The sequence below is a fragment of the Haemaphysalis longicornis genome, unplaced genomic scaffold (genome assembly GCF_048455015.1).
Source record: "Haemaphysalis longicornis isolate Haplotype H1 unplaced genomic scaffold, Haemaphysalis longicornis Haplotype H1 scaffold_10, whole genome shotgun sequence".
NCBI lineage: Eukaryota > Metazoa > Arthropoda > Arachnida > Ixodida > Ixodidae > Haemaphysalis > Haemaphysalis longicornis.
This window is the reverse complement of record NW_027526204.1, coordinates 8,836,207-8,846,581: the sequence shown is the minus strand read 5'-3', so window position 1 is coordinate 8,846,581 and position 10,375 is coordinate 8,836,207. Positions and strand designations below refer to the sequence as shown.

General features: G+C 44.7%; 1 protein-coding gene across 10 annotated transcripts in view; it reads right to left on the bottom strand.

Moving 5' to 3' along the window:
* Positions 1–1,005: 1,005 nt before the first annotated feature.
* LOC144158159 (uncharacterized) overlaps positions 1,006–10,375 on the bottom strand; it is a 38,318-nt gene continuing 28,948 nt past the window's right edge. For 3 of the 10 annotated variants that reach the window (XM_077688825.1, XM_077688827.1, XM_077688826.1), the window contains one exon: positions 1,013–2,661. In XM_077688825.1, coding sequence (XP_077544951.1) covers positions 1,422–2,661 — 1,240 coding nt within the window. In that variant the 3' untranslated portion in view covers positions 1,013–1,421. Of the gene's footprint in view, positions 2,662–10,375 lie in introns of all 10 variants that reach the window. The other 7 variants (XM_077688832.1, XM_077688831.1, XM_077688828.1 and 4 more) reach the window with 5 other exon arrangements.

Below are 10,375 nucleotides of genomic sequence, written 5' to 3'. Positions count from 1 at the left end.
TGGTTAGTTAGACGTGTGTGTGTTTATAGTTTGTGTGCTGTTGATTGCTTGAGTGCTTTGCAGTAGGGGCTCTTTTCCAAGTGTATATTAAATGTATGTTTTGTTAAACACGTCAACGGCTTTCCTGTGTCCATCTCTCTGAGCTAGTTAAGACAACCTCACCATCTGTTCACGTGACAGATATAACAACTTGGATAAACCAGGACGTAAATATTCTCCCATTTGCAGACGAATGCTTGCTGTTCAAAAATATTATAATTGTTAGCAATCAGGCCTCTTTAAACGAATGTCTCCATACGTGCTCACATGGTGCAACCTGTGGGGCATTATAAAAGTGTTCATGCGTATAATCGACAAAAAGAACCCTCTTGAATATCAGTACACAATTAACAACACCCCTGTAAGTTTAACAAATAGACTTAAATAGGTGTGAGGATTACTAGAAACCTATTCTGGTCTCCTCATATTTATAGTATTTGTGCTTTGCCTAAAAAGAAACTGGGACTCCAAACATAAACTTAAACACATTCCACTCAACATTAAATTTTCGGCTTACAACATATTAATCCAATTCCACCTTTAATATGCTTCGGTGTTCTCGGATCCGCATACAAGCTGTTCGGTTTATTTATAACCGTTATCAAAGACACGATTCCCCTACAACAGTCATGCAGAACGGAATACCAACACTAAAATGCTGAAGAAGCATCCAATTGAAATTTCTTGCCGATCTTTGGAACTGCAAACTTCGCATGGACCGATCACTACATCTGACCCTTCTTCTTGGCATACCAGGCAATACCACCCCTTTAAATTTACCCCCTTGTTGAGGAGCACAAACACTCATAAATATGCATTTTTGGGCCTAATTCTGGCCTGTAGTATTGTCTAAGACTCTTAATTAAATAAAGTTGTGTTAATGAATTCCCTAGATATAAAACTCTGCAGCGGTTGTAGCTCATATCTTAGATACTACCACAAAGATGTTGATGTGTAGTGCCCTGTTTCTCCTCAGATGGACAGTAAAACGAAGTGCACTGACTTTATTTATTAATGTATACACAGAACTTTGAGGCAAATTAGAAAAAAGTTGCTGAAAGACAACTTCAGCAGCCTACGAACCGATACAGCAGCAGTATAGTGAACAAACACAAACGTATCTCTTGAAAGAATAAAGAAGCTACATTCATAGTACATCTGGAAACAAATACAGTGGCAGAAGGGCAATCATGTGGGTAAAAGTCTAAAATAATATGTCCCAAAGTGCAAGTCATCAAAAATAAGTAAACACTTAGGCAATATAACCAATACAATTGAAAACAGGGCTACTGGCAGGGAATAAAATGTAAAGAGTGAGTAAAAGTGTACACACAAGCTAAACGTGCATGGCTACTCGCCAGTGTGCACTCTTTCGTGAGCAATCAGTACAGGTGTTCCGACAGGCTACACCCGTAGAGCTTTTTGCTGGAATGCAATCTTTCATGAGCAACCAGGTTGCGTTTCTGCTTGAAGCTCTTCTGACATACACTACACACGTAAGCTTCACCAGAGTGCAATCTTTCATGAGAAACCAGGTGTACTTTTCTATAGAATCTTTTCTGACAGATCCTACACATATAGGGCTTTTCACCAGAGTGCACCCTTTCATGAGCAACCAGGTTACCTTTTTGAGTAAAGCTTTTCTGACAGATGCGACACACATAGGGCGTTTCACTGGAGTGCAATCTTTCATGAGAAACCAGGTCACCTTTTCTATAAAATCTCTTCTGACAGATCCTACACACATAGGGCTTTCCATCAGAGTGCACCCTTTCATGAGCAACCAGGTTGTCTTTGCGAGTAAAACTTTTCTGACAGATGCGACACACATACGGCTTTTCACCGGAGTGCAATCTTTCATGAGCAACCATGTTGCCTTTTATGGCAAACGTCTTCTGACAGATGCTACACCTATAGGGCTTCTCAGCTGAGTGCAACATTTCATGACTTGCCAGTCTCCTTTTTTCCTTAAAGGTTTTTTGACAGATGTTACATTCGTAAGGCCTTTCACCAGAGTGCGATCTATTATGACGAGCGAGAGCGCTCCCTGTAGTAAAGCATTTCTCGCAGATACTACATGCATATGGCCTCTCACCAGAGTGCAGTCTTGTATGACAAACTAGTTGGCTACTTGTAGTATAGCCCATTTTACAGATGCTACACACGTAAGGCCTTTCAATGGAGTGGACTTTTTCATGAACAACCAGATTACATTTTTGATTAAAGCTTTTCTGACAGATACTGCACACGTACGGCCTCTCACTAGAGTGCAACCTTTCATGAGTAATTAGTGAAGATCTGCGCGCAAAGCTCTTACTACAGGTGCTGCACACGTAGGGCCTATCACCGGAGTGCACTCTTTCATGAGTAACTAGTGAAGATCTGCGTGTAAAGCTCTTACTACAGGTGCTGCACACATGGAGCTTATTGCCAGTGTGCAGTTTCATGTGTATATCTAGGTTGCATTTTTTCCAGAACACTTTTTTGCAAGCAGTGCAGATGTAGGGCACCTCAGTGGTGCACACTTCCCCGTGAGTGGTGTGGCGGTTGCACTGTTCACAGGACGGGCAGGAATGCAACTTCCCTCCAAGGTGGGTTTTTCTGCTGTAACTGGAACAACCTCTTAGTGGGCAAATCGAGAGACAAAATTAGAAAACACTGTTAAAATAATGACAAATGCACAAATGCACATAAATATACAAGGCAAGGCATAACAAAGATTCAGTTGGTAATGACAGCATTTGTGCTTTAGCTTTCTTTTTTGTCTATGTCCTGAGTTAAATTTAGGCTGACCAGTATTTTATAAACTTGAAGCTTGCAATGGTTAAGCAATGGTTACAATGGCTTAAGCGAGTTGGTACAGAATTACAAAGAGGGGACAGAGCAACACAGATGAAACACAAGAAGTGGCAACTACGATCGCTGCTCGTGGTGGTCACCTTCTTGTGTTTCGTCTGTGCTGCGCTGTTGCACTCTGCAATTTGAAGCAATTTTTGGAGCAATAAGGGGTAATTTAGTTCACCTTTGTGCAGCAAAATTTCAATTTTGAAGCCGTTTGGAGCAACAAATATCAGTTTTTGAGGTGGCTTAGATGCCTAAAAAATGCAATATTTACGATAATTCAGGTCATGCAGGCCTGAGCAGGAGTGGGAGCTAGCAAACAGAAACTGGTTTATTGTTGGAAAGTTATGTAAAGGTGAAAACTTATTTAGAAGATAGAACCACCACAGGAAGGCATTTACAGATACAGTAAATAACGAATTAATTAAGGGAATGAAACTCAAAACCCATGATAAAAACAATTCCAATCGAGCACCTGTTGACTCGCAAGAAAGGTATATACTTAATCTGGAGGTTTTTGGGCACTGCAAATTTGAATCTACTATTATGTAAACCAACTACATTTGGCATAACAGGAACCTCCAGATTAATGAATACAAAAATGACGGCCCTGGCTTCACAGAATTTTGCCCATAAAGAAGTCTCAAATGCCTTACAATTTCACACACTGCTTTAGGATAAAAAATCAAAATTCAATGTCCTAGGCAAATCTAATATGAGCACTAAAGGCAGGTGCCTGGGATACTGAATCACTCAGGAAGAGCGTGACCCCCCGTCTCACTCCTATGCACTCCAATCATTCTTGCCACTACATCGCACACTCCAGAACACACTGGTATCTGGTACATAATAATTTACAGGCACCCGGCCAATGTTCAACAGTAGCTGCAAGCAACAACTGAACTGCACATAAGTGCTTTATCAGGGCACAAATGGTGAAGTGGCATAGAGATAGCCACCTTGTGCAGCCAAAGCTGATGGCATAACGAACACTTAGTGCATGCTTTCTGTGCCTACGCCGCCATAAGGCATTAGTACTATGACAGTCTCACAAGAGTGTGAAAACATAACAGTCAGAGAATTTCAACGCGTGGAGCAGGCTGCTTGTCAGTAATGCAACGCAAAAGGCAACGTCACACCTCAGGGATGTAGATTGAGCATACTCCACTGACGCTGGGTGCCTCTGTAAAACATTCCAACGTGAAAGTTATTCCAATGAAAGCAGCTTTTTCGCAACAAAGCGACCAAAAAAAACATACCAACAGGAGGACCCGTATTATTCAGCAATATTCAGCACTATTCTTCAATGGCACACAGACATGCTACACAGACCTGGGGCACACTAGGAAGAGCAATGCGAAGGTTAGCGACGGTTGAAGGGATCAGGGCATTAATTTTGACTTTTCTGTGCCGCAATTCTGTGTTCTTTGCATGCATAAAATTTGAACCCGAGTCCTCGCCTGTTCTAGCATGCAAATCAATGGCGTGCTCGGTGCACTGTGGCATCAGCCCAATGAATCCCACCTTTGAACTACACAGATACCAAAGAGGAACTCAAGGGGAATTGCCAACATGCACAGAAAATACTCATAAGAGTTGTCAGACGCCCCACAGTGACAGCAGCAAAGACGGCAGCAACGAAGCCGATTTAAGTTTGCACATTCCACTAGAGCTGCTCAATAGAGGTGCTAGAGCTGCCAGTGGTTCTGCCTGCCACACGCACTATATCTGCTTTCTCTCAGACTGACCACGGTGCCGCTGAATGTCCTCTGGTAGCTCCCAAAATTCCTCATTCCCTCCACTGAACAGTTCATAGGGCTGACAGTGCAAAGGACGTGACCAGAGGAAGCTTGATGAGCTTCTAGATGCAGGGAACCTGGCAGAAGCACACCAAGTGCTCAGTGAGTGCGGTCACGGCAGCGAGCATGCTGCCATGGTGGTGCAAGCCAGCGACTCCAGGCTCGTATATTACATGGCTGGCTACGTCGCAAGAAAGAGCATCGCATGCACCAAATGTGCAGAGTGCAGCCAGCAGCTCCTACAAGCCAAGGACGAGTCACCTCCAGCTGCAGCATCCCTCACTGCTGCTGTGGACCGTGGAGGGCTGCTGTATCTATCAGCCAAGCTAAATGCACTCGTCACCTCTCTTGAGAATACTTTTACCCACTGCTTTAGTGTAAGAGAAGTCAAAAGTGACAGCATCGTGGATTTGGTTTCATTCCTGCAGTTAACAAAGCTCACCCTTGTTGGCTGCCCTGACCACAGCATGTCCCTGACAAACAAGATTATCAAGTTTTATGTGCTGACTAGGCTCCACTTTCATGTCAAGTCCCAGAACTGCAAGCGAAGTGCGAAAAGAGAAAAAATGAAGATGTTGAAACTTCGGCGGCTGCTCTAAGCTGCATATTGCACTGTGAGTTCGAGGTGGAACATTTTATATTTTTTATTTAGTGCAAAGTTATACAATTCCTTAGTGCAAGGCATCTCACTGTGGGTGCGAAATGTTTTTTAATGTGCATTTACTGTCGGTGTGCAATGTTTTGATACTATTTTTAATTTGACAGAAGCATGTGTAAACTTGATATCTTTCTACTTTACTGAATTACCATGATATTTGTGCAATAAATATTTTATGTACTTTCCTTTGCTGGTTCAGAATCCGAGTCACATTTTTTAGGAGTGGGTGTACACCCCGTACTCCCGGAACTGCACGCATCCATGAATAAAGGATTTTATTAACGCTGAGATTGTACGCAGCAGAAGTATTGGACCAGCAAAAAATAACTTGGCTGTTAAAATTGTTTCTGTCAATCATCGTCACGCTTGATTATAATTTATTGATTTAACGCACTTACGTGAGCTGCACATTTGGACAAGGACGAACAGTGTTGAAATCAACCAAACTTGATGGTGCACAACATCGTTTTTCACTGTCTCTGTGTTCGTTCAAATGTGCGGCGAATGTTAATATTGAATTCTAGACTATGCCAACTAGCCCCTAAAGCTTATTCACGTTACTTGCAAAAAATTACTCGGACGCCCGCGCGCATCGCGCACGGCTAATCGAAGGCCCGCTGCGCGTAGCGAGCATCGCATTACGGTCAACAGCGCCACCTACGCCCGGCTTGAAATGAAGGAGCGGCCTCCGCCTCTCGTTGGCGTCACCTCCCCCTTCTAGCCACCATAGCTGGGGCATCGCCTCCTGATGCCGCCATTTTGAACTGTGCGGATAGTGGCCTGCACGCGGTGTGCCGTTTGGTTTTGACAGCGCAAGGGCACCAAACAAGCGGTGCCATTACAGTCTACGCCCGTTAGAACGGACCCTCTGAATCCGGAAAAAAACGCCCGCTGTAGCCGAAGTATGCAATATCTGACGGAGGGGGGGGGGGGTTTGAGCCCTACAGTGGGTACTTTGACCGATATTGCATGCATAGTACATACACTTAGTTCTTTCTACACGCCTGCAGCACCTCTGCACAGTGTTCGCGCGAGGGCAAAGAATCGCGTAAACACCGTTTCTAAAGCTTAGCACCGCCACTTCGAAAAGGCCTAGCGCATGCGGTCAAGCGTATAAAGACGCAAGATAAACTGAGCAAATAAAGCAAGAATATAACTAGGCCCAATTATAAACCAGCTATAAAACATCAGTCGTGCCCATCAGCATTAGCGAGGCTCTTTTAAATCCCCTCACGACAAAGCAGGTTTTCCCGACACCGTTCTTCAAACAAATCGGATCGCCGCCTGACGTTCCCTCAAGGCAGCTTCCACATATTTAGCAATTTTATTCTGGTCATTGCTATAATGAAATAATCTGATGACAGACAGCAATAAAATCGAAAGTTAGACCAGTTGGACTGCGCACGGTTACCGGCAGATTGCACACAATGAATGGGGAACAACCCCTACTTGAGGCATTTCTTACCTTTTTCACCGAACGGAACGGGAACGATGCATTTCAATTTTTATTCAGGGATGCATACATATTTACATATGGGTTGTAATACAGACGGAGGTCCCGCGTACGGCTTCGGTCTTAGGACCTCCGTCTGTATTACAACCCATATGTAAATATGTATACATCCCTGAATAAAAATAGAATTGAAAATTGAATTGAAAAAATAATAAAAGCCGAACTTCACTGAACCCGAGTTTTTCACTCTGCTTAGACAGGCCTGTACTTCTGGCGATGTCAGCCGGTTTTTTCGCATGTTCAACAGCGTTAATTACGCTTAATTTATCCGACAGTGAAATCAGCTACCCTGCCACTCATGCCACTTGTCGCACAAAAAAAAAAGCCACCGGCACTGGCTTGGCTTGGCTGAGCCAATGACCCGGCTGACAGCAATGTTGCCAGATATAATAGTTTTCTTGCCAAAATAAACAAAGAAAAAGCACATCGGGTGCCGGCCCCGCGGAAGTCCGCTATAAATGTTCAGTCGAAACAATTTTCGCCTAAAATTTAGTCGGTTGTAGCCGATAGTCTGCTCTAGCCAGGTCCGTTGTGAGCAGAGTGGACTCCATTTAAAATGCATGGGAACCAGACAAACCAATAGAAACGGTCTGTTGTAACCGAAAGTCCGTTGTTGCCGGATCCGCTGTAACGAGCGCAGACTGTATAGTACCGCTTTTAAAAGAAAAGTTGTTTTAGCTGCGGAGTTGTCAAACGTTCAAGCCGGGCGGGACTTCGACGTGGATGAAAAAAATGTCCATCGTTGGAGGACGCAACGGGAGAAGATATTTGCGTGCGCCGCAACGAGGATGGCATTCAGAGGCTAGCAGCGATGATGACTCAGAATGAGCACCGCATCTTCATGTTCAATATACGTGTTTTCTTTTTGTGAATGCTGACCTCGCCTTTTTGTTCGGCCTACATTCGAGGTGAGTTGTTTTTTTTTCGTGGCTTCGGACTTTCCGGGGTCGGCGTAGAATCGGGGCCGGCCTAGATTCGAATAAATACGGTAGTTTTCATAAGTACTTCATCGGCCTTCGCCATCAACATAATTATCTACTGTCACAAATAGCAAAAGCTGGTCAAACTCCTGGGTGGTTTGACTGTCCGGTGTACTACACAGTCGAACTGAACGGCAAGAAGAGTGTAGATAGTGTGGACCACCGGTGCTGCACAGTGATGCTTTGTGTGACCGCGGACGGGCGGAAGCTACCCCCGTATGTTGAGTTGAAAAGGAAGAGGATTCCCAATGAAGTGTTCCCCAAGGGAATCGGTTCGAGCCCAAGAAAAGGGGTGATTGAACGATGACTTCGTGCTCGACTGGGTGAAACGTGTTTGGCAAAACCGACCGGGAGCATTGTTGGCCAAAGGGTCACTTTTAGTGTTAGACAGCTTCCGCAGACACCTTACTGATAAGATGAAGGAACAGCTGCACCGTGTCAGCAGAGACATGGCCGTGATTCCGGGCAGCCTCACTAAAATGCTGCAGCCATTGGACGTCAGCGTGAATCGACCTTTTAAGGTTGACTTCGGAAGGCTCTACACTGAATGGATGGCAAGCGGCAGCCATGTGCAGACGCCGACCGGACGGCTGAAGAAGCCACCGCTTGCGACTGTTCTCGGTTGGACCCTGTCAGCGTGGAGTCAACGGTCAGCGGTGTCAACGGACGTTGTATTCTGAAGCTTTAAGGTCACCGGTATATCCAACAGCTTGGATGGCGTTGAAAATGACTGCTTGTGGGAAGACGATGCTCCGCAACACACCATCTCGGACTCCGAGTCTGAGGACGCGTTGAGCGACGATAGTTAAGCACATGTGCTGTGTGCTGCAATAAACGCTCTTCGTTCGGTAGCTGGTACGTTCTTTTTACTTACAGGAAGGTGCCGATACTCATTATACAGGCATTGTGGAATATTCAGGCTTCGTAGTGGATTACCCCGTCAGTGACACCTCCACGTGCTTGGCATGTACGATATTGAGAGATGTTGCTGTTTTTGTTTGATGTGAGCATAATTTTTGCTATTTATTCTCTATGTATATATACCATGTTCAGTATGCAGAAAAATCTGATGTAAATGGTTTGGCTCACAAAACCCCCTATCCATTCGGTATAAAACAATTTTATTCAAGCACGGTAAATACCTAACATTATTAAAGCACACACCATTTATAAAAACATTTTATGAAGCTGCCTTACTTTTGTACGAAATATTCCTCTATCTTCTGCTTGAGCAACATCGCCTGCATAAACACTGCCTAATGCGTGAGTGAAAAATGGCCTATCAGCCACTCTCCTACTTCTATCTCCTACCCTTTTCCGCTCCGTAGCCTTCCTGCGGGCTTTCATGTCCGCTAGCCAGTGCAGCTTCTGGGAAACTATGCAAAATGGTTGACAGTTTGTCTAGCGTTACCTAGGCAGTGCTCCTATGCCTTCTTGTTTTTTACCATGCCTGTTTATCTTGGTCTGTCGCTGACAAAACCGCCTTCGCCAGGGCAGACGCAAAAACACTTGTGGTGCCATAGGCTGATGCCGGCTTTGCGCGCTCACCTACTTGGATCACGGGCCCCGAAATTTTCTGTGGGGCCTCCACCCTCTGTCTCCTCTGCGTTTCAGCCTTGTTTTGTCGACGCTGTTTGGACTCTGCATTGGTACACACTTTCAAATTGAGGACTGTACTGTAGAAGTGCCCGGACAGAGTGTCTGGATCCTAACTGCTTATCCTGTTGTTTCCTATAATTTCCTAAAATTTACAAGCACGCGATATCTTTTGGAAAGTAATGGTAGAAGTGAGCGCTTGAACAAAAAATGTGCACACATTTTTTTTCTTCCCTAAATGCTCCATAGAGAAAAATATCAGAAAAATAATGGCTGTACCATCCAAAAATATTGTTTTTCTGTTTGCTATTTGTGTACCCAACAATTGATATGTTCTTGCACTATTCCAGTTCGTCCTCTGCCAGTCATCTTTCGAAAAATGCAGAAGGTATGATGCAAGTGACACGTTGAACGAGATTCGCAGTGCGCCCCAGAACTAGCGCCCCGTCACAGTTGAGATGTGAGCGAAACGGCTCTTGCAACCCAAAAAGCAAGCTGACAGACACTCGTCGTAGAAGTGGGTGCAGAATTCGCGACTCGCGACCCCTGACTTAAGGCAGGACATCTGCCGGCGCACGCCACATAGCTAAGCCTGAACTAAGTGTCCCTACCGTTCCCATTGGAAAGTGGCCAACACGATAGGCAATGTTTATACAGGCGGCGTTCGCTTGAGCAACCTTGTTGCCTGTGACAGCACGCATTTTTCCACTATGTATAACAGTTTGAGCAGCTGAGGCCACAACCTTGCACAGTTGCACCGAAGTGCCAGACAAGTCTAAGTGCATCAATCACCTACAAGGATAAGGTCAAGGATTACCAATGCTTTCTACATTGTGCCAGCTTCTATTTGTGCTCGGTATGATGTCAGTAACAAAATCTTAGCTTACAAACTCTGTCACTGTCAAGGCACCACCATCCACACTAACAAACTTGCTGACCACTGATCTGG